Genomic DNA, 23477 nt, shown 5'->3' with positions numbered 1-23477 from the left:
ATAGTATCCATATAATGAAACTTGTTTATCTTTCTTGTGAGTGAATATTATGGTTACATGATGGTGATTGTTACTAATTTCAGAACATTATCAAGACAATAATCCTTATTAATCCCCTCAACTCAGTACGTAACGTTAACATATTCCTTCCGGATCGCATATTTCATATTTCTTCTGTAATTCTATCTGAAAATGTTACTTCAGGAGCTTTGAACAACTAACCAAAGTTCAGCAATGTTAGCAATCACTTTTTTTTTGTTGCAAATAATTATGTTTTATCACGTATCAGAATGGAACACACCATGAGTCATCATGTGGAAAACCTATTTCGTTTGATACTTTGAATTACTCTCTATTATTGACAGAAATAGTCTAAATAGATTTCACTTCATGGTTTTCAAAAAGGGGCATAAGAAACAAATCAATAATACAATAAACAATAAACGATAAGTTTCTGATAGAACCTATAAATATATTTCTTGTAGAGTATCAAATAGACTTCATTTACTTTGAACCTACCTTGATAGAAAATCAAACAAATTGGGTAACCTGACATACCCAAACTGTTTCATTTGAGAAGAAATACTACATATTGGAAATTAATTTAGTAAACAGAAATTGAGTGTGAAAACTGAAGGTTTATCAGGAAAATCCTGGAGAAGATTCCTCAAATTCAAAAATTTCAATATACACCATTTATTACTTTCCTCAAAATGAGTAGCAATCCACAAATGTCCACTCCCAGATACAAAATATGAAATGCATAATAGAAAAAAATCTATTACTCATATTGTTCAATTTTGAACTTGGGAAAACAATATCGAACTTGAGACGGCATTGAGAAATTATGTTTCCAACAAAAACCTGGTGGTCTTTATTGTAGGTACACGAAAGAAGTGCTCCCTTTTTTGAAGTCAATGAAAACTCTGAATATACTAATTTATATGACACATCTCAGGCGGAGTAACAGAGAATATTTATTCCAAATACCTTCTGTCAATAAGGTTTACGTATATTATCGGTTAAAATATCTGAAAGGTAAGTACTCAATTAATTCCACAGCTCTTGGGCTCATCCTTTGTCATATATTAGCAGTAACTCATAACAACCCATGAATAGTTATTAGTCATGATTTTCAGTCAACTGAAAGGACAAATTCAAAAACTCTAAAAATACATCCTCATAAATCATTTTAAGTTCCATGTTGTAACAATATTCATTACATAATAATTACTCATACGCGTAATAATTATTCATTCACCTGTTGCTTATTCTACAATATTTGCTACAATCACAGTCAGTGCCAGATTACAAGTACGAATATAAGTAAAATTCTTATTGGTTGCGTAAAAAATTAATACAAATAGAATCAGCATCAAAAAACTTGCACACCAAATCATTCACATCATGTAATGTGAAATAGTAAATGTAAAACCCAATATACTTTTTGCAAACCGACATTAATATGATTGTTTTCATTACACAGTTATTTAAGATTCAAAATGACACCTATATAGTAATTTACCGTATGGATAGTGAATTACCCTAAATGCTAAATTCTGGATGATAAAATGATTCGAACAAAAAGCCCAAAAGTATTTCTGTAAGACTACGGATAACCAAAGGTTTTCTCTAGGTGAAACCATCTTAACCTCATATTTTCAGAGCATTTCCAATATAAGTTATCCTAGAGGGTGTTAAATTCTATAGAGTATTGATCATCACAGTTGCTGATATTGTTCTGACTTCATGAAATTCATACTCAACTTCCTGAGACGCTCAATGCATGGGTTAGAATTCTCTCTCTCTCTCTCTTCTTTATTGGCCGATGCTTCCTGTTCAGGCGCAATTGGGGCCAGCTCAATACGGGGGGTTGTCCTTGTCTGGGATAGCACTCAGTAACAACCCTTATATTTTAATTCTGACTCATGCTGTCGACTTCTTAGTGTTTGTTCGTCTACTTCTTCTCGTGCTATGAGAATGTTAGGGATTGACAAAGATACACAAACAAAATGTTCTGGGATAAATGATGGAGTTTAAGTATAGGAATTTAGTTTATTAATGGTTTATAGTTTGATTTTATTGTAATCTAAAAATTGGATGAGGATCTTTGTGATTTGTATATTCAGATTACGAAAAACTTGAAATATGTTAAAGGGGGAATTAATACCATGTTTAATAAGTTCAAAATAAATATCTCTGTTAGGGATAACATTGATAGGGCATTCCAGGAAAATATGGTTTACGTTTTCTACTAGACCGCATTCACAGTATGGGTGATCAACTATTCCTAACTTGTACTGATGTTCTTTAGTATGACAATGACCGGTTTTCATCCGTATTATGGTGGTGATGTGTCTCCTATCTATGTACGGTAGGGAGAATAATGCTATTTTACTGGGGTATTTTTCATGGACTTTGTTATAGGATTTACCTGTTTTTATAATGTCATTTTCCCATAGCGACTTAAAGTTTTTTATGATATTATTTTTTAAAATCGAGTATATTGTGTTGTTGTCTATTTTGATTTTTAATGGGATGTTCAAGTTGGTTCCTATTTTTGCTAAACAATCTGCTCTCTCATTCCCTATGATGTCTGAATGTCCAGGTATCCATGCAAATTTGAAAATGATATTGTTTAAATAAGCGTGATATGCCATATTCCTGATCGAAAGACTAATGTGGTCGATTTTGGAAGTGACCTTTTTCAGCAAGATTTTTTCTAATGCACTTTTGGAGTCCGTAAGTATTAAATTTTTTTTTAAATTTTTTCTTAAACATGTCATCATACCTTCGTGGATAGCTATTAATTCTGCGTCACATATGTTTAATATGTCGTTGACCCTGGCTGAAAAGGAATAATCTATATCTGGTATAAAGATCCCTATACCCGTTTTTCCTTCCTTTTTGGATGCATCTGTATATACAAACTTATATTGATTTTTAAATTCTTCAGTAACTATTTCAAATATTATATTATTATTAATATTTGTTTTTTCTATATTAAAATTTATTACTGTCATTTCATGTGTGTAGGTCTTAAAGTTAAAGCTAAAACAAGGAGGAATCTCATTAGTATATACCCAAGTTTTATAAAGTTGTAGATTTTCTAATACTGTTACCAAATATGGTTTTTCCCTATTTTTCCAGTAACCTAATTTCTCATCGCAGATTGCTTTAAGGGAAGTGATAAGCTGGATTATTGGTGAGTTGCATGCCAGTCTGTATGTCAGAAATTTGGAGGCTAACAAGAGTTGACGACATTCTAATTTTATTTCCCCAGTTTCCCCTAGTAATGCGTTTATGGGTGTGGATTTCATTGTACCTGTTATTAACCTTAGCCCTTGATTGTGAATTTTGTTTAGAGTGTTTAAGTTTCTTCTAGTGGTGGGTTTGAAGAACATGGAGCCAAAATCTGAATGTGATTGTACTAGTCCCTTGTAAGTTAGCATCATTGTTTTGGGATCAGATCCCCACCATACTTTGCAGAAACATTTCAGAACATTAAGTCCTTTCCTTGCTTTTCTAGTAATGTAGTCTATATGTTTATCCATTTCAGATTGAAATTTATGATCATACCTAGGTATTTAACTTCGTTTTTTAAATTAACTGTTGCATTATTTATCTTTATATTAAGAGATTTATTTTGAATTTTTTTTTTATTAAATAAAATACCCTCACATTTGTCGTGTGAAATGGTCAGGTCGTGCTGATCCATCCATTGATGGATAATATCTAGGGTTTTATTAATTTTTTGATTGATGTCAGAAATATCTGATCCTTTCACCATTACTATTAAATCGTCCGCATATGCTATTAATTTACTGTGATTAGGAATTATTTGAAAAAGTGAAGCAATGTAAATATTAAACAGGGTAGGGCTAAGTGGGGACCCTTGTGGGAGACCCTTGGTTGTTACTGCTGGACCATGTTTCTCTCCCTCATTGTCCATAATTATATTTTCCCTGTTCATTAATATGTTAAATATAAGATTACTGATATCTGAGTGTATTCCATACTGCAAAAGGTATTTGTATAGTTTATGTATATTTACATTATCATACGCTCCTTTTATGTCTAGAAAGGTCACTATGACTGATTGGTTTAATCCAAATGCTATTTGGATGTATGTTACTAAGTGTGATATATTGTCCATAATTCCTTTACCTTTACGAAACCCGTATTGATACAATGATAATGTATCGTTATTTTCTATTTGCCATTCTACTCTGAATTTAATTATTTTTTCTAATAATTTCAGAGGACAGGAGGTTAGAGCTATGGGTCTATAACTATTGGTTTCACCGTCCGGTTTGCCCTGTTTAAGTAAGCACAGAATCAGCGATTCTTTCCACTCTTTGGGTATATTACCCCATGGGTTGGAATTCATGGCGACAGAATGTGTTCCAAGATTTTGAGAAGCAGCCTTTGCAATTCTAGCGACATGATTGTGCCTAGTCATAGTGGTGTCAATTTTAACCCCCAACAAACTTTTCGAAGTAGAAAGCAGAATTGTCTGACATGACATTATTATATCCGGTTCGGAAACTTTAATCTTCTTGGAGGAAACCGATGCCTAGGTTTTTGTGACATTGATTCGAACCTGGTTAGTCCGGTCGTACACGAACCACATATTTGCAGTTGAGGCAACCACAACAAACCACAACATTATGGCCACGTTGACTGCACTTCGCAGTTGACCCAATCACATATTTGAGGTCGACTTGCGGTCATATAAACCGCACTTGCAGTTGAGGCAACTGACATCAAAAATTTAATGCTGTGAGACCATTTGAGAAAAAGTACACGACGGTGTACGCGGTTGGGTATGACTGCAAGTTTGTGGTTAGTGTACGGCGGATGCCGTGATGATATCACGGCAGAGATCATCAGCAAGTTGACTGCAAACGCCCGTTTTGACTTTTGTGAACGTCCGTGTACGTGTAGTACAGTATTTCTTATGGGCGGCTTGAGTTCGCTGGAACGCGACTGCTACTATGTGGTCGATCCGACCGCAAAATGTGGCTCGTGTACGGGCGCACTTACTTTCACCATAATTTGAAATCACTTCTAGATACTCATTAAAATATGCAATCCTCTGCTGCCGGTGGAGATGTGCCTCCGTAGTCGATGTCCTGGAATCTAAATGGAATGTCGAGAGAAGTGTGCTGTCGTCAATAAATCAATACATTGGATTCTTTTTTTTTTCAATGAGTCGCTGATATAAAATAATAAAAGGGTTGGAGAGAATATGGATCCCTGGGGAACACCAGCGTTGATGGTGGAAATATTCGAGGGATATCCATCCATATCATCAAAGTTTGGCCAGCAAAACCTCATGCTACACACGGTCAAAAGCCTTAGAAATATCAAGCGCAACAGCTTTTGATTCTCCATGTTTCTCAATTGCGTTATTCCAAATATTCCAAGAAAAAGTTGAAAACATATCTGAAGTCTTCTGGATAGATAATAAATTATGCCTTGCTCATATGATTTTGCCTTTGTCTTACTTTTGTGTATGTTTTGCTATATATTTTACCTTATTTAAGCTAGATAGATTTTTAATATTTACTTTAGAATTTATAATCTTCTTAGTTCCACAAAGATTCATGAACTACTCACTTACCAATATATACTAGGTAATTATTTTTTATTTCTATATAATGCATGCTATTCCTTGGGTTAAGTTTTAAAACAGCCTCGACTGAACTTTGCCTTTCATTGATTTTTGTATCTACTTGTTCTTTATAAACAATGTATATCAATGAATAAAGCCCATTTATTATCATTATTATACGATAGAATATCGCCTGTTGATCTTTCTTTATAGATTCCATATTGATGATCGCTCAAGAAGATGAAGCCTTCCAAATATTTGAGAATATGTTGGTTTACGACTTCCTCGATGATTTTTTATATCACTGATAGCAAAGTATAGTTATCTGAAAGATTGATTTTTCTTGTGTTTTTGGGAATAGACTGAATGCGAGCAATCTTCCAATGAGAAGGAAAAACCCCTTTCTTGTGAGACAGGTTGAAAAGTGTGCAAAATACTGGTGCGAGTTCATTTGCGCACTTTTTAAGAACGATGACGGGCACTTCATCTGGGCCAGACGCCTTGTTGATGTTGAGCTGTCTCAAAATTCGCCTGACTAGATGCCCTCGAAAAATAATTTCCGACATTGTGGATTGTACTGTGGAGATAGTGGGGGTGCCTTTCCCAGAAAATCGACTGTAGAGTGGGACGCAAATTGTTCAGCTAGTAGATTTGCTTTTTCTATGACTGTCGTTGCAATTGAATCATCCGCTTGTGTGGTGGTGTATGGTGGAATTGTGGATTTTGTAAAGTTCTGATTAACAGCTTCAGCTACCGACCAGAATGATCTAGACCCGTTGGGATTGGCAAGCAGTTTTTCCCTAATTCTCTGATTGTGACGTTCTTTGCTTTCATTTATCATTTGGCAGCTGTTGCTAGCATTAACAAACCTAGTTCGGTTTTCGGCACTGGGATTTTTGCGCCACTGCCGGTAGGCGAGATTTTTGGAGGCGACAGCTTGCTCGCAATTTTTGTCGGTAATTCACTCAACACTGAAATGAGTTTGTGATCAGAAGATTCCAATGGAGATCTTACGGTGACTGTGTAAATGTCTGGATTGGTTGTTAGGTATAGATCTAGAAGATTAGCATATTCTCCATCACGGTCAGGAATCCTGGTTGGCTCATTTATAATCTAAGTATGTCCGCTGCTTATTGCAAAAGCCTCAGCTTCACGACCTTGTTCGTCATTGATATTTGAAAATTTGAGCCATTCGATACTGTGGACACTGAAGTCACCGAATATGGAAATTTCGGCACTGGGATGATTGATTTGCAGAAAGTCAGTGGTGTTTGCAAGTGAAGAGAATAGTGCCCTATATTGTGTATTGCTAGGTGATCAATAAACGTAGCATATGAATTTGGTTATCTTCTGTGATATCATTTTGAACCACATAACACATAACAAAGTTTCGGGTTTCCAGCATTTCCTCTCGTTGGCAGGAGAGATCGCTTCTGATAAAAAAAATATTCCAAAGTTATGCCTGAATCGGGAGTGGAAATCAGGTATATAGAAGCACATATTTTGGTTTCTGTGAGTGCAAGAATATGAGGACTATTTGATTGCAGAATCGATTTTGAAGTTGCCAGTGGGCCTCTTAGCAACTGCAGTTACCTTGCTATTTCCCTGTGGACTGGTGTTAGGAAGACCCTACTGACTGTCAGAAATAGTGGTTTTCGAATAAATTCTGCAGGATGATGCCCCTGAATCAGCCGCCACCCCGATATCTGACTGGGGAGCTATTTTATCTCCGGAGTATTCTGACCCGAGGAGCGCCATCGTGCATTTTCCCTATATTCTTACCCTTGAAACTGGAAACAGCGGCACAGCAACGAAACGTTAGCCCGAAAGCAACGTCACGCGCGCTGCCTAAGCCGTTGCGATGGTATCTCACCGGACGATGCTAGGTGGGACCAACATCTACCATCTACACGTCCTCATCTACATCAAATGTGTGTTACAATTGTATGAAGGACGTCTGTTGATCTTCAATTCCGGAAATCATATTGATGATTGCTTTAGATGTTAAAGCATTCTAAATATTCAAGAATATGATGATTTGGACATTTCTTCGTGATTTTCGATATAACTAAAAGTGAAGCAACTGATCTACAGCTTTCGGAAGAGTTTCCTTTTTCTTTTTGGGTTTTTTGAAACAAGTTGAAGAGCCTACAGAATACTGGTTCAAGTTTACTGACGTTTTCAAAAGTACGTTGACAGGACGAGAATCTTAGTTCATGCTGAGCAGTTTCAGTAATCATTTAATATTACGCTGTAAAAAAGTGATTTCTTGCATCAGGGATTGTACTGTGGAAAGAGTAGGTAGGGCATTCCTTTAGTGTCGACTATGTATGCGAGTAAATTTGTCTTACTGAAGAAATTGAAAACATGATGAAATTTGGAACGGTTTCATCCTAACCAAAGATATCTATAAACGTTGTGACTGACAAGAAGTTTGTTTTTCGATTCTCTGGTTATGCACCTTTATAGTTTCATTTATTTGTAATTCACATTTGTTGTTGGCATCAATAGCATTTATAGAGATTTCATATTTTTCAGTGGCAGCACATATTGAGTTTGAGTATGACTTTCATTATTGAAATTGTCTTATTGCGAAATTTATATTCATTCTTGGCTCACAATGTTCACTTTATTATTATTTTCATCCAGTCGAAAAATATGTTGAATATAATAAAACTTTGAACTACATGTTTCAAGTAATCTTTCATTCATAAAATAGAATTTTTTAAAAAAAATTATCGAAATCTTTTTCACAATTGAAAGTAAGCAAGTAGGTATACAATATAGTCCAAGTGAATATTCAATTTAAGGGAATATAAACTTATGATAATAATACTCACTCACCCTCTTCTAACTAATATGAAGAGAAAGAAAATTTGCGATGATTGATTCAATGAAAAAAATTAAGTGGGATATATTCAGTTTCTCCAGGACGAAAGATAAGATGAGGTAGGTCAATGCACTGGCACGTCCACTGGTTATGACATAAACTTTAAAGTTCACTAGAAACGCATTTGGTATTATTTAATATCCCAATAATAGTTTCAAAGAAGACATATGTACAGTGTGGGGATTTGTAATTGGATATAAATACGAGGAACAAATCATTAGGGTTAGTTTTGTAACGATAATCAAAATGAAGGTGTTAAATCAAGCTCTATGTTTCGTAAGTGGATTCATAATGTTCTCAGTGATTTTTTATTATTCTCTTGGACTGACGAGTGAAATTTTGTTGAAGTGTTGTTTCATGAATATAATACAAAAGAGAAATCATCATGGTCGATAATTGAATTATGTAATTACCAATCCCTCATTGTAGTTATTTCAAATGGAATAGGAAGTTATCATATGTAAATAATATTTGAATATTCTCGAATGCTATTTATTTAGAAAATTATTCTCTTCGTATTTCATCCTAGGAGAATCAGGTGGAAAAATTATATTGATTTCATAGGAATTTTTCGATATTAAGATTCATGTGAAAAAGTACCTAATACTAAGAACATTCATTACAAGACTGTTCTAGTCAGTTTTCATATCGTAGATAACCAATATGAATCTTTCGATCTTGAGTAGATTAAAATAATTTTCAGATCACCAATTCATCGCATTGCATATTCATACCGCGTGTTTTCATCGAGCTGAAGTTCACTAAATTTAAAATTGGGGAACTTGCGGTCAGCCAAACTCCTTTTTTAATATCAATATTTTTTTCTTAATGCACTGAATGTTACGTAAGGTTGGGTCAAAAGTGAGTGGGTCATTTAGATCCTCCATCGCAACCCGCAAAGATTTATTGTGGCTTACACCTATTCACACTCGACTAAATAAACCTAGCTTCTTAACGAAGTTTGTATGGTGAGTGGTCTTTCAGGTCAGATGGTAAGAGTGCGACTCAGCCAAACTCTGAAAACCTGATTCGGTGTGCAGCGGGGCAGGCACAAAGTAAGTGCTGTTTCTGCCAGAAAAGTACGTGAAACAACAAATTCATGACTATTCAAATTACAATTAATTGTGAGGTTTTCAGTAATTTAGGTAATTTATGACGTTCAATGCGTACAAATTCAAAAAATTCTCATATTATCTGTAATAACTCTTTCTTTTCCTGAATAATAACTTATTCCCTTCCTGAATGAATAATTTTCAAACAGTATTAGGAGCTGTTCATCCCATCTAGGGTGAAATTTGTTACATAATTCTACTTTTCCACTGGTAATTGTACGAGGGGGATGAGTAGAATCATCTCTTTGATATTCCAGTTCTCGACAGCAAAACACCAAACATAGATAATAATAATAATTCATATGAGGTGACTTCAGTAAAAAAAAGTTGAATTAAATAACTCAAAAATGTTAATATGTCGCCCAACAAATATGACTTCATCATCAGAAATCATGCATACTCCATTGGCAGAAATTTATTCAGAAAATGTTCATACTTCAATATCAATTTAATTTTTTTTTTCATCGCATTATACCCATAAGAACGTATAAACCACTTCATTCTAGAAATATTTTTTCAATTGCAATTAATATATCTGTTTTGATAATTGATTTCTCCACATAACTTCCACTGTAATATGATAATCTAAGTTTAGCGTTTGTATACGCGAAGTAAGAGTTGAAAGTTGAACAAAGTTTAGGAAAAATATGAAGAAAACTTTTTTTTGAAAACTCATAGATGCGAAAACTATAACAAACAGTCAGTGCAAAATAATTGATTTTTGGTGAAAGTTCCTGAATGAAATAAATGATAACTGATTGAAATAGATAAAATACAAACCGAAAATTATGAAATTTCTTCTTACGTGACTATCGTGACCTCACTTGTATCCATTGAGGTCATTGAGACTCATCAGCCAATTCTTGCTCAGTAATTAACTATGAGGAAATGAATGTGCGCCAATTACAGTGATATAATTATCTGTTGAAGATGGAAACTATTCGTTTGGAAGAACTGCTGAAGAACTTTATCAAAACGATCAACAATTTCAAAAATTGGCAACTGAAATGAAACATTTTCGTGAAAGCTTCATTTAATTTGTAACTTCTTGTTATTCATAGTAATTAGTAATTGATCAGGATTGTTGAAACATTTTCCAACAAAATTATTACACTGAAAAATTAATAGAACTTATGTGAGTCTCCTTTTCAGGAAACTGATGTTTTGTAAACCAGATTGGTAGTGTACATCTCATATTTAAAAAATGATTTCAAGCAGTGAGATTTGTCAAATGTTTTCTGAAAGTTATTACTGAAACATGATATATATATATAACATGTCTATTTCTTCTGACAGGTTGTCATGGGATTCAATCTCCTTTCTGAGACCTACGCCCAACAAGGTGATCAGATTGCAATAGTGAGATATGAAAATGAAGGCATTAATGCTGATGGCTCGTATCAGTGGAGGTAAGATTATTCACGTTCAGTTTCTTGCATTGATATTTACATTCAGTTCCTTCAAAATGAATTTCATGAAATTCAAACGTTTCGTTATATTAATGAGTGAATATGAATAAATTCCATATATTTCAACTTGCTTGATGCCTGAATGTTATCAATTTTTCAAAATAAATATTCAAAGTTAATTTCACATAAATTTATATTGGAAATCTTATTGAAAAATCCTCTTTACATAACAATCACAATAATCAGGTTCAATAGTACGATATTAACACGAAACAGAACAAAATATTTTGTGCGAAAAATTGACCAGAGATCATTTAAAGCCACACCATTTGAAATAATATTTAAACTTTGAAACGTATTTCCATTAAAGTAATGCGAATGTATATGTAACTGAACTATTAAACATCACCGTGCGCCAAATGATCAAAATTAAATTTTTATTTGTGAAAGTCATTCAACAATAATGAACCTTTCATAACATTTCTGTATTTTTTTTTCCAAAATACTGATGATTCGTTCTGGGAATATTTTCTTCACATCAGTATATACCCAAAGGTTATGAAAATTCAAAAATGTATAACAGCTTTCGAGTATGTTATTGATTATAAAACAATTTTTCTATTGAAGAATTATATAGAATATTTTCTCTCAACCATGTTCATACCTATACTCAAATTTTTCGAATACACAATACACAATTTTGCAACCTATTTGCAAGATCCGCCAACATTTGTGATATGTTTTTGATATGCTGTGATGTGCTATTGAACGAACAAGTGAAGTCTACTGAAATCTGAAATGTGTGATGACTTGTTTATTTTGTGGTAATTCATGATCACTTCAATGAAATGAATAAAAACATAACAGCACTTTTGTCTACTAGTTGGACTAGCTTATGTCTAATTACCACTAGTTGGTGGTAGTAATTAGACAAAAGTGTTTCTATTTTTTTTTATTCATTTCAATAAAGTGAAATCTGAAACATGTATTTGTCAAAATAGGAATCAGGACACACAACCGAATGTGAAATCAGCAAGGAATGTTGAAAAACAAGCTATCTATAAAAATGTTTCTGCTTATTAGTAGTGTGGTACTATAAATATAAAGGGCTTGTTTTGAATACTGTTGCGTGGACAACAGTATTCAAACAACAATGACAAACATAGAAGTGTCATCATTCTGCTTCTCCAGTCAAATCTTCTGAAATAACCGATACTTTTTCAACTTTTAACTGTAGCTCGAATCGTTTAAACAAATCATTCTACAAGTTTATTATCATAAACCCTGTGGCTGTATCGTATAGAAATGAATTCAGAAGAAGATTATTCAGTAGGTGAATCAGATCCGGGGTAACTAGGAAAAAAAATTGTTTCCGTTACGGTATTTATCAAATAGTTATGTTTTATCTTCCCTAAATTAAGTATTTTATCACTGACCCATAAATTCCTAATTCAAAACGAGAAGAGTGAACATAGTCTATTCCAGTGAGTTTATTCTGCCAATTTTGTGGACCTGCTGGAAGTCATTATTTGAACTATATAGGATATGTAAATATGACAATATCGCATTGATCTGTTTTTATGTTGTAGCCGACTACAACATAACTTTTTGACAGAATAGCCCCGCTAAATATCGATTTCTCCAAATCTGATTTCGAATATCATTACAGTTTTGAAACTGCGAATGGAATAAGAGCACAAGAACAGGGACAACTGAAGAATGCTGGAACTGAAAATGAAGGACCAGAAGTACAGGGGTCTTACCAATACACTTCTAACGATGGTGTTCCCATAGCTCTCAGCTATATTGCAAATGAAGACGGTTTCCAACCACAAGGTGAGCACCTTCCTACACCTCCTCCTATTCCACTAGCCATTCAAAGATCTCTAGAATGGAATGCTGCACATCCAGAAGAAGAAGAGGCAGGTAGGCCCCAAAGACAGGCTCCCTCAGTTCAGCCGGCTTACAATAATAATCGCTTCCAAAGAAAATATTGATTATTCAGTCAGTAATCATCAGCTCATTTTGTATATATTTTCTCAATAAATTTCATCGAATATCACTGAGGTGTCTTTCTTTCTTAGTCTGGGTGCCTACTTATTAATATTTCAACTCATTATCTATGCAAATAGCCATAAAAGCTATTGTGAAAGCTAGTTTTCTAGGGGTTATCAATTGATAATTTATTCCAAATAGTTGTCTTATAGTAAAAACTGAAAGGCAGAAGACGAGTCTCGTTTGGCGGTCGAGGCCATAGCCATAGCAAATCGCCTTCGAGCGCCTCGTTCATCATTAATATTCGTGGAATCCTAAATGGATATAATTGATGATATACATGAGAGACAGGTCATCGGACAGTTTCAGGGACAGTTTACTTCGGTAATACAGTTGTGGTTCAGCCCAGCACCACTGATAATTTCAATTCAAAAGTAACATTCGAATTCGTATACAAAGTGGTGCAATTTATGAGGTCTCTGTTTTAGACCTAGGCCTCTTCAGGAACGGTCTGGTAATACAATGATTTTTGATTTTTGTCAGTACACCTCGATTTGTTTATGGTTAGTTTTGACGGGTTCGAAAATGGTGCCAACTCCTAATTGTGATTTGGAACTGCTGTGGCTTAGTGTGAACTCCGAATTTTAGTATGGCTCCTGGCTGTGGGTTTCCCACTACCTTATCGCTATCAGGAACTCATTCAGGATGCCAAGGAGGTGCTCCAGAATTTCCTACAGTACTCCTACTCCTTCGGGATCCTTTTGATGGCTGAGAATGTTTTCCAAGGGATGGTCAGCATGCCTATCGTATTGGTGTTGGTGCTGTTGATCTTTCGGTTTACATATAGACCATGGAATTCCTGACACCCCATGTGAATAAGGGTGATATTGAGTGAATTAGAGGTTTTATCACGGAATACTCATTGTCATTCCTGATTCAAGTGTTCCATAGAATACGTCTGCCCAAAAGGAGATGGCATCGGCTACTTTTTATTCATTTCAAGTTATTTCAGAACTATAAATTCACCTTTTGAATTTATTCAAAAATATATTTGGTAAACAATTTGAATTCATATTTACAAATTAGGTATTATCAAAATCACCAGAAGAGACTTTTCAAAGAATTTGATCATACTGCTAGGAGAATTTACAGTCTTTGAATTCAATGAATGATAAATATACCTGATAAATCTCAGGATTGTTTCGAGAAATCATTATCGAAGTACCCTCACTACATTACGAGAATAAAATATTCAGAGTTCATATCACAAAAATGAATTCAGCTGAATCGAGGTGAATATTTTCTTCAAAGTATCAACCATTAAAATAAGATGATATTGTACTTCATCACATGAGTTAAATAATCTTGAGTCATGATTTCGAATGAATGAAAAAACATCAGTTACAAATAATTGTAATGCTATTTTGCTGCGGTTTTTCCATATAATGTATTTTCCGAAATCGTTAACTGAGAAAATGTCGAATCATTTTGTGATTAACATTTGCGCATTCGCCATTAAATATTTTCAAAATATTTCATATTTTGTTCTCATAAAATCTTAAATCATTTTATCAACAATAAAATTGAATACTATTATTTTTATTCAACTCAGAGCCTATCTCATATTAGTTTCTTAGTAGAATGTGTTCAGATATTTTCCATTTATTCATAACCAGAACAGCGCATGTAAAATTTTCCCTCGCAGTAAATCGGCACAACTATATCGACGAATATCTTACTAGGTACTCTCAATGGTAGACCCATCTCAACAATTGAGTTGTTCCTAAGCTCTGGCTAGGTTATGTAAAACCTAAAAATCCAAAATGATCATCAAAAATATTTTCAACAAATTTTTGTCTGCACATTTCTTTCGGTTGTCTACACAATAAAAAGATGTTTCTAACCAAGAGAACTGAACTGTTATGAGAACCTTGGAGAAGTGAAAGGAATTTTGCTTTTGTTAACTGGAGAGCAATCAAGCCACACGACTTTCAGATTTGTATAGTTTTCGTGCCCATAATACATTTTTTTTATTCTGAAAACTAGTTGATTTTCTCTTACCTATCTGTCAGACGGCGAAGAAGAAGTTTTAAGTATCTTTGGTTCTTGCGATATAAACATTCAGGTGACAATCGAAGAAGAAATTGATAACTGTCTTCCTCTTCTAGACATAATATTGATCATCACAAAACAGACGTGTGTTTATCGATTTATCAATTACCATCCTTATCATTGATGACGATCAATTTGATAAAAGCATTAGGAAACAGAATAAATAAAATCACTGTTTACCAAAAAAAGTCAAAAGTCCAATTGTGAATAAACAAAAATCGAACACAATATACAAACTTTCATTAATTGATTGTTCCAAAACATATGTAGGACATACTTCTAGGCCTCTTAATAATAGCATAACTTCAGACAGAAGCGACTGCAAACTTCAATACGGAGGATCACAAAATGGATTTTGAAAGCACAAAAAATTCAGATGGGAAAAATAATTCAACTAAAAAACATTTTTAGAAATGAACACATCAATAACGAATAACATTGTATGAACAAGAAAACGTATCTTAACGATTTGAGTCAAATTTTCACATTCATATATGTATATATATATATATATATATATATATATATATATATATATATATATATATATTATATATATGTATATATATATATATATATGTATATATATATATATATATATATATATATATATATATATATATATATATATACATCTACTCAAACAGTTTGAGTAGAGCCTAGATGATGATGGCACGACCAGCTTGTCGAAAGCGCTCGCAGATAATTAAATAGAAGTGATAAAGCTTCAAATCCTTTTTGTGACTTACATTAATATTAAAATACTGAAAATAAAGGAAAATTAGTTGCATCATTCAAAAAAAAATATATACAGATTTTGTCTTCAATCGAGGACCGCCTGCCCGGTACTGACGATGCCCAATAAACTGAAACAGCTGTCTACTGGTGGCTCTTAAATTGAAATCAAAATGGGTATAATTAGAAAGTACTTATCTATATATATACCAATAGGGATTTTATCGAGTGTGCATGATTTAAATCAAAAATTAAACAATTTGTGGATACAACACTCCAAAAGGAAAGGATGGAAGTAATCAATTTGCAAATAAGTAATATGGATGTGTAGATCATGCAAAGAAGCAACTTTCAGGCACAAACTGGAAGAAAGCTCTCCTGAAATAACTAATTTCATTTAAACATTGAATTACATGAAAGAAAAAATCCTTTCGAAACAAATACTTTTATATGAACACTGAATTATACAGAAGATACTTTTCTCTATTCAGTTTGTATTCCAAACATTCGTTATGGAATAAAATCAGATATCATTCATAAGAGTTCTACTTTAAATGAATGTTAACAAATTGCACTTACATAGAACACTGTCATCCTCATTGTAGACATCGATGTTTAGCCGTAAGACACTTGTCTCAGGGCTCTTCAGTACCTACCTGGATAACATTTTAGAAAATACACACAATTCATTCATGAATTATGATTTTTAATGTCACGGAATAAGTTTGATCTACTTAGGTCATCGATGACATCGATGACATAACCTACTTGTTTTCAAATTGATTACTTCCTTCCTTTCTTTGGAAGATTCCTACATTTTTTTTTGTATCAAGATGGAGTAGTAGAAAGCCAAAAACTTTTTCCAAAAATCATCAAATACTTTCGATTGTTATATGTTACATAAATTCTACTATTAATTCAATCACTCAATGCAGTAGCAAATGATGAACAAACAACCTATGTACCTTTTCATCCGGTCTATCTCATAAATATTCAGATTTAAAATCATTATTTCAAGGTTAGAAATTGGCGAAATTATGATTGAATGTGAAATGGTGTTTTCCAAAAATAGATGATCACACATTTATTCTAATCTCATCATTACTTTTTTTACCAGAGGAATTCCAGCGATGGTATCAATCATAAAAGAAGACGTATTCATTAACATATTTACTACGTTGCGTACGTACTATACCTAATATAGTCCTGTTAATTTAGCGATCAACCTCGGAATGAGAGGTAATATGCTGAATATTTGTATATACCTCTATTGTGGCGTTCGAAAAACTGTCGCAAAAGTCTCATATAATCTCATGTCTGTACCGGAAGTTATACGAGGTCAAAGGTAAAAAACCAGTTTTTCGTGGTTATCTCAGTTTCTATCGCTCCATTTTGTATAAAAATTGTAGAGCATAAAATTTAGAATAAATTTTATTTGAACTTTTTTTCATGCGTTCAATTGTTTTTGAAATAGAGGACGGTAAAGGCGCAGCGCTCTGCCGTGCGTACTGTAATCCAAGGTCAACCGTGAATATCTGTGAATATTACCTTCAATTTTGAATAATTTGTATTATTTATCAGTTGATATATCATTTTTAACGACATTTTACAATTCACATACATTAATTTAATACTTACCTACTTTGTGTAATTAAGAACTCATTATGAAATAATTAATGTATTGAAAATACATTTGAAATATAAAAATAATTAAGTATTTTATCATTGAAAGGTATACATTTTTTGATTTTAGATAATATATTATACTTATCACATTATTATATATCTTACATTTATATTAATTTAATCAAAGGAAATTTCAAGGAAGTAAAATGAGTTAATATATTTTAATTTTATCTTTATTCAACAGCTGTACATTTCTGACAATTAAAATGGAATTGTTGTAAAAATCTTTAAATGTTTAATGATATTTAAAAGAAAAGTATTAGTTTTCTTCTTCTTCACCTTCTGGACGTTCAGTAATTTCTGTTTCATCGTCATCATCTTCCTTGTCCTGAATCGTTGTTTCCAGACCTGCCAGAATTTCAGGGTCAAATATACTCTCTTCTTCACCGTCACTTTGCAATGATACAGCATTGAGGCAAGCTTGCCCATTACACTGACCACAAGCTAAAATGCACTGCAACCCCGATTTTCTACATCCGCACCGTAGACACCCATTTTTACAATTACAAAATAAAGTATTAGGTAATTCATCGGGAGCTGGTGGTAATATTTTTGTCATTGGTTCTAGAAATTTATTTTGAAGACCCCAATCCCATTACAGGGGTTCCAAATCATGCCATAACCATTTTTGAACTTGCAATCAAGTCATACTCACACAGTAAACGATCTTTGACTGATTCTCACAAGGAATCTTTTCGTTCTATTCAAAACAGAAAGAGTACAATGTAGTGCCCATAAGAAAAATTAAAATTCCTGCTACCATCATGTAGCAGGAAAAAAGTGTCAATGTAAAAGTGCAATTTATTTTATAATCCTTCGACAAATAAAGCCAGAAAAAAATAAAACATTTTCTCAAATATCTGTTTTTTCCGGATATCTTCGGAACTTCAGAATTTTCTGAACGGCATATTGTTAGTCAGGTAAATGCGCAACTTCATCCCATTTTAACCATCTCTTATCTATCATAGTTTCCGAGATCCCAATGGTGAAGATCGAATTTGAAAAACCCTGTATAGGTGGTTCTCAGATGGGCACTAAGAAAGGATTTTCAAATATTCCAACTGGAGCGGCCCCCCGTGTGGAAAAAAGAGGTACGCTTATATTACGTATTGCTATATTTTCGGACGCGGAAATTTTATATGTAGGTTTGTTTTATGTTGTAGATGTGCAATGAAGAACTTACAAATATTCCAACTGAGGCGCCAGCCGCGGGAAAAAAGTTACGTTCATGAAATGAAGTTAACTTTTTATCACTGTTTCTCCATAATGGCATATTTTCGTAGGCTGAAATTTGTGCAGTGAGAAAGGATTTTTAAATATTTCAACTGGGGCGCCAGCCGCGGGGAATAAAGGCTCATTCATGAAAGAAAATTATCTTTTCATCACTGTTTCTCCATACCCTTGAATTGCCGGTGGGTGAATTTATATTTGGTATCAGCATTGCAGCCGTGCGGAGCCGTGGCGGTTCGTCAGTTTACCTATATACGTAATATGATTAAAAAAATTAATTTTTCCATTTTTTATTAATCGCATTCAATTTATAAATAAAAAAAATTTTCGCGATATTATTTGCGTGAAGGAAAATAAAAGAGGCTGCATGATTTTTTTAGTATTTCCTAATGTCAACATACGAGTAATAGATTCTTTAAAGTCGTATAAACAGGGCTATTCTGTCTTGAGATTTACCAAACAGGCGATTTAGTTATCTAATTATAACCAAAAAATTAGGTATCTGGTCTCATTTTGCCACACATACCAAGATGAAACTTTCAAGAATATACAATGCAAAAAAATCTCAAAGTGAGGATGACCTTATATTTTCATGAACCTGTTCTAAGATTGAAGAGTAAATGTTTCCGTTAAAGTATACCTACTTCTGAATCCCCAACATACCATGAGAGATGAAAGTGAAGTACGCGATTATACTCATATCGTTGCCTTGCAATCTTTGATTGAGCCTCATGTGTTCCCAGTATTGCTACAAATGCAGAACATTATATGTAGAAACTAGTACTTTTTGGCAAAATGTATTAAAACATTATAATTTACTTCGCTATACTGTATTATTAGGGCAGGCACGCACCGCCAACTCACAGGCCGGTACCGCCGCAATCAATTTGTAATACCCCAAAAATATTCATTTAAATTACAAAAAGCCCACGCGCCAAACATGATGGCGAGCCCCACGCGCATAAATTCATTTTTAATATAACCCCCACTACAGCCCTTGTAATACATACAAATGCTCTGTACAGTTACGTATGCGTATTATTACTTGTCCTCCAATGCTGTCGGCGTTTGACATTGTCTGAATAATTTGTGTTGTTTCTGAATGTCACCGCCTAACAAAGAACAAGTCATCAAGAGTGTATCATTATATAACATTTCAATGAACTCCACTACTCCTTATAATACTAAATAACATACGAAAAGAAAATAAAAAGAAGTCCATTCGCTACCCTAATTAAAACCAATTATAGGTACGACACTGGTTGGCTTATTGTAATCCAATAGGAATTTAGTTGGGAGAGTGTATATCTGCGCGATCGCTAGCCATCACGTTTGGCGCTTGCTGTATATGCTTTGAAGAGCCATAATGACCTACATCAAATGCACAGTGTATTTGAGGTTATTAATTGGATAAGGATTAATGATGATTGCTCAAAATCTCTTCGTGAATAAGCCATTATTTCTAGGGGACAAGAAAATGAATATTACTGGAGTTTTTCCCAACACCAAATCGTTATTTTTACACCTCGACACGTGTTTCGATCACCAAGTGATCATCTTCAAGAGGAAGATCTTTCTATCTCCTCCTTTTGCTCTTGAAGATGATCACTTGGTGATCGAAACACGTGTCGAGGTGTAAAAATAACGACTTGGTGTTGGGAAAAACTCCAGTAATATTAATTACTACACCAAAGGTTCCAAACAGTATATCACAAGAGATAAGAAAAGTTTTTAAAATGTACAATACTGTATGTAGTACATATTTTGATCTATCTCGTAGGGTTCAGCTAGTGTTTGCAATGTAAGCGCAAAAAATGTGTTTATTTAAATACCTCTAAAATTATCATTGTTTCTCTACCATATCATGCATGTTATATACATGTTAACCTTCCTTTTGTGTTAACCTCTATTTAAAAAAAACGCATCAAAATTCGTTACGTAGCTTCAAAGATCGAAGCATACATAGTAACTGATAGCGGGAAGCATTTTCGTTTTATACTATGTAGTGATAGTGATTTTTAACTGGTACCATTCGTCATTTGTAAAAAATTAAATTTACTATTCGTGCTGAGAATATCTATTTTGTTGGATCGAAAGATCCGATCTTATATAGTTTTTATCAAATATTGTTTCTATCAAATAAGTAACAAATTGCATTCAAGGTTTCATTTTCAGAATATGTACATAATCATGAATAAATTATCGAATTTACAATCCCACAAAATATGAACGTCAACTCGAAGGTCATGTGTATATAAATTTGTCTTCTGTTTCGTAATAGACGAAACATACCCAATGAATATATTTTATGGTTTCCTAATTACTCTGACCTACAGTCAATTGAGAAAGAAAATTCATCATGCTCATGATTGAACATTATAATCATAATAAATATTTTAAAAAAAAAGAAATGACATAAAAACTGGTCGCAAAATACCGTGAAGAACTGTCAGACTGAAATAAATTGTCTCTATATTGGGTTCCTAGACATTCAGATTGAAAAAACTGATAAGACTGCTAGACCCGGATTTTCAGCTCAACCAACTGTTGGGGTATGAAATTTACTGTCCAGAAACTTGATCAATCAAAAATATGAGCAGAACTGGAAACATAGGAAAACATGTTTGAAGGTTAGCAGCAAAATCAGCTATAGACAGTGCAACAAAGTAACAAGGACAGCCCGACATTTTATTCAGAATTGAGGCACTGGATCACTGACAGGAGATGAAACATATGGCTTGAAATATATTTTTGTTGGGTCATTGTTTGTTTCTGTTTTCTGTGGTATTTCTTCTGAAAAATAAATGGTCGATAAAGTATCTACTGAAATGTTATGACGGGCAAACTGAAAAGTTCACCGCGAAAAATAATTACGCATATAAACCGCTGAAAATGCCTCTCAGTGAGTATTCACAACTTTGCCTATGAATTGAATAATCTATGAAAAAATTGAATTCATATAATTAGCTTTTTTTAGATCGTTAACGTTTTGGAAAGTAATTCTCTTATGCGTACGCAAACCCGAAAAAAACATTTGTAAAATAACACCTCAGATGAAACTAAATATGATTTATTTCTTTCTGCAAATATCAAAATGATGATAGATAACGACAAGGTTACCATTGCTAATGGAGAATCTATGTGAACGAAAATGTGAACTTGAACTGAATTATCGGAAAACATCCTATATGTGTATTCATGTGGATTATCGAATGAGATATTCAGGCATTTCATTATTTTAACATTTGTCGATGTTTTTTTAAAGTGAATTTTTTTAGTTTTGCTAAGAAAGGATGTTCAGTGTTCTTATTTTTCGTGTTTGAAAGCCGTCGGTTTTTGGAATTCCTTCCTGACGTTACACTGCCGTGAGTGGCTACCTTCTTCAGAGTTTATCTCATTCATTCTGTCATAGAAGAATGTTATTCTGCATAATGTAGTCGAATAAAAGCGTATCTATTCACCTGAAGAACACTAAATATATACTTGAATATTTTTTAGGATATACTCAATTCGTAGACAAGTTACTGATTGGAAATCATATTATCCAGTATCTTTTCGAGGATGACTTTTCAGTTAGCCCATAATTAAACCTCAACAGTTCCTCTTTTGATTCAGATTCGTTTATTTTTCAGATAATGGAACGTCAATTATCCAAAAAACTTTTGGATATCCCACTATGGAGGATTTCAAAATTAACAGTGTATTTTCAATCTTGGAAACGATAACACGCATCTCCAAACATGCCAGCCACTCGCGCGGGCGAAACATCAGAAAGAAATGTCAACAGAAGATGACCTGAAAATCCGAAACAACAATCCAATTGATTCGATTTCTCTTCAAATGAATAATTCCAAATGTGTGTTACTGTGTTTTTGGTGATTTCATAAGTGAAATATTTTGTTAATTTGTTATTAATTCTATTTTGTCGAATTGAATGTATTTATGATGAATGGAATTATCCAACCTCCGAGGTGCAATGTATACAAATGAGAATAATATTTCTTACATTAAAATTTGGACTGCTTCACTTTCGATATCCAAAGTTGGTGATAAACGTAGGGCCACAACACTATTCGTTTCATCTGAAACTGTTCAACTACGTTAAAATAGTATCAGATCGGATCTCGTGAACAACTCCAAATAATAAAAAAAGTTCATATATCAATCTCACTCTAATAAAAATTACAGTCTCATGACTGAACTTTATATTTCGGATCATAAATGATCTCATAAAACTGATCTTTAAGAGGTACCATTCATTTTAATTATATCTCGTATTCTAATAAACCAATAACAGTTATGAAATTTTATTCGAAAACCAGGTATTCATCGAAACGCATTTAAATAAGTCATAGAATTGAAATATGTTATGTACCTAGTAAATAACTCTTCATTGGGAGATTTTTGCATAACACAATACCATAATTTGTGATGCACTGTTTGGAACCTTTGGTGTAATTATGAATATTACTGAGGTTTTCTCACAACACCAAACCGTTATTTTAACACCTCGACACCTCAACAAGTGATCATCTTCAAGAGGAAGATTAAACTGGTTTATTTTCTTAATCCTAATCTGTTCAATCTTCCTCTTGTAGATGATCACTTGGTGATCGAAACACGTGTCGAGGTGTTAAAATAACGGTTGGGTGTTGGTGGTGGTGATGAAAAATGAGAATTGAAACTTTCTA

The 23477-nt window shown here is 33.4% G+C and overlaps 2 protein-coding genes across 5 annotated transcripts in view; one reads left to right on the top strand and one right to left on the bottom strand.

Moving 5' to 3' along the window:
- LOC111517493 (endocuticle structural glycoprotein ABD-4) overlaps positions 1-13090 on the top strand; it is a 28372-nt gene extending 15282 nt beyond the window's left edge. The window contains exons 1-3 of one of the 2 annotated variants that reach the window (XM_074173869.1): positions 8630-8783; positions 10916-11028; positions 12698-13090. In XM_074173869.1, the coding sequence (XP_074029970.1) occupies positions 8754-8783; positions 10916-11028; positions 12698-13025 (471 nt within the window). In that variant the 5' untranslated portion in view covers positions 8630-8753 and the 3' untranslated portion in view covers positions 13026-13090. Of the gene's footprint in view, positions 1-8629; positions 8784-10915; positions 11029-12697 lie in introns of those variants that run through there. The other variant, XM_023173666.2, reaches the window with a different exon arrangement.
- Positions 1-22918, bottom strand: part of LOC111517494 (endocuticle structural glycoprotein ABD-5) — a 56045-nt gene extending 33127 nt beyond the window's left edge. The window contains exon 1 of one of the 3 annotated variants that reach the window (XM_023173667.2): positions 22793-22918. The gene's annotated coding sequence lies outside the window, so the exon portion shown is untranslated. Of the gene's footprint in view, positions 1-15084; positions 15214-22792 lie in introns of those variants that run through there. The other 2 variants (XM_023173668.2, XM_074173870.1) reach the window with 2 other exon arrangements.
- Positions 22919-23477: the final 559 nt, after the last annotated feature.

This window comes from Leptinotarsa decemlineata, unplaced genomic scaffold (genome assembly GCF_025532065.1).
Source record: "Leptinotarsa decemlineata unplaced genomic scaffold, Ldec_3_MD MMD2_tig00000505_RagTag_RagTag, whole genome shotgun sequence".
In the NCBI taxonomy this organism is placed as follows: Eukaryota; Metazoa; Arthropoda; class Insecta; order Coleoptera; family Chrysomelidae; genus Leptinotarsa; species Leptinotarsa decemlineata.
This window is presented reverse-complemented; position numbering and strand designations above follow the sequence as displayed.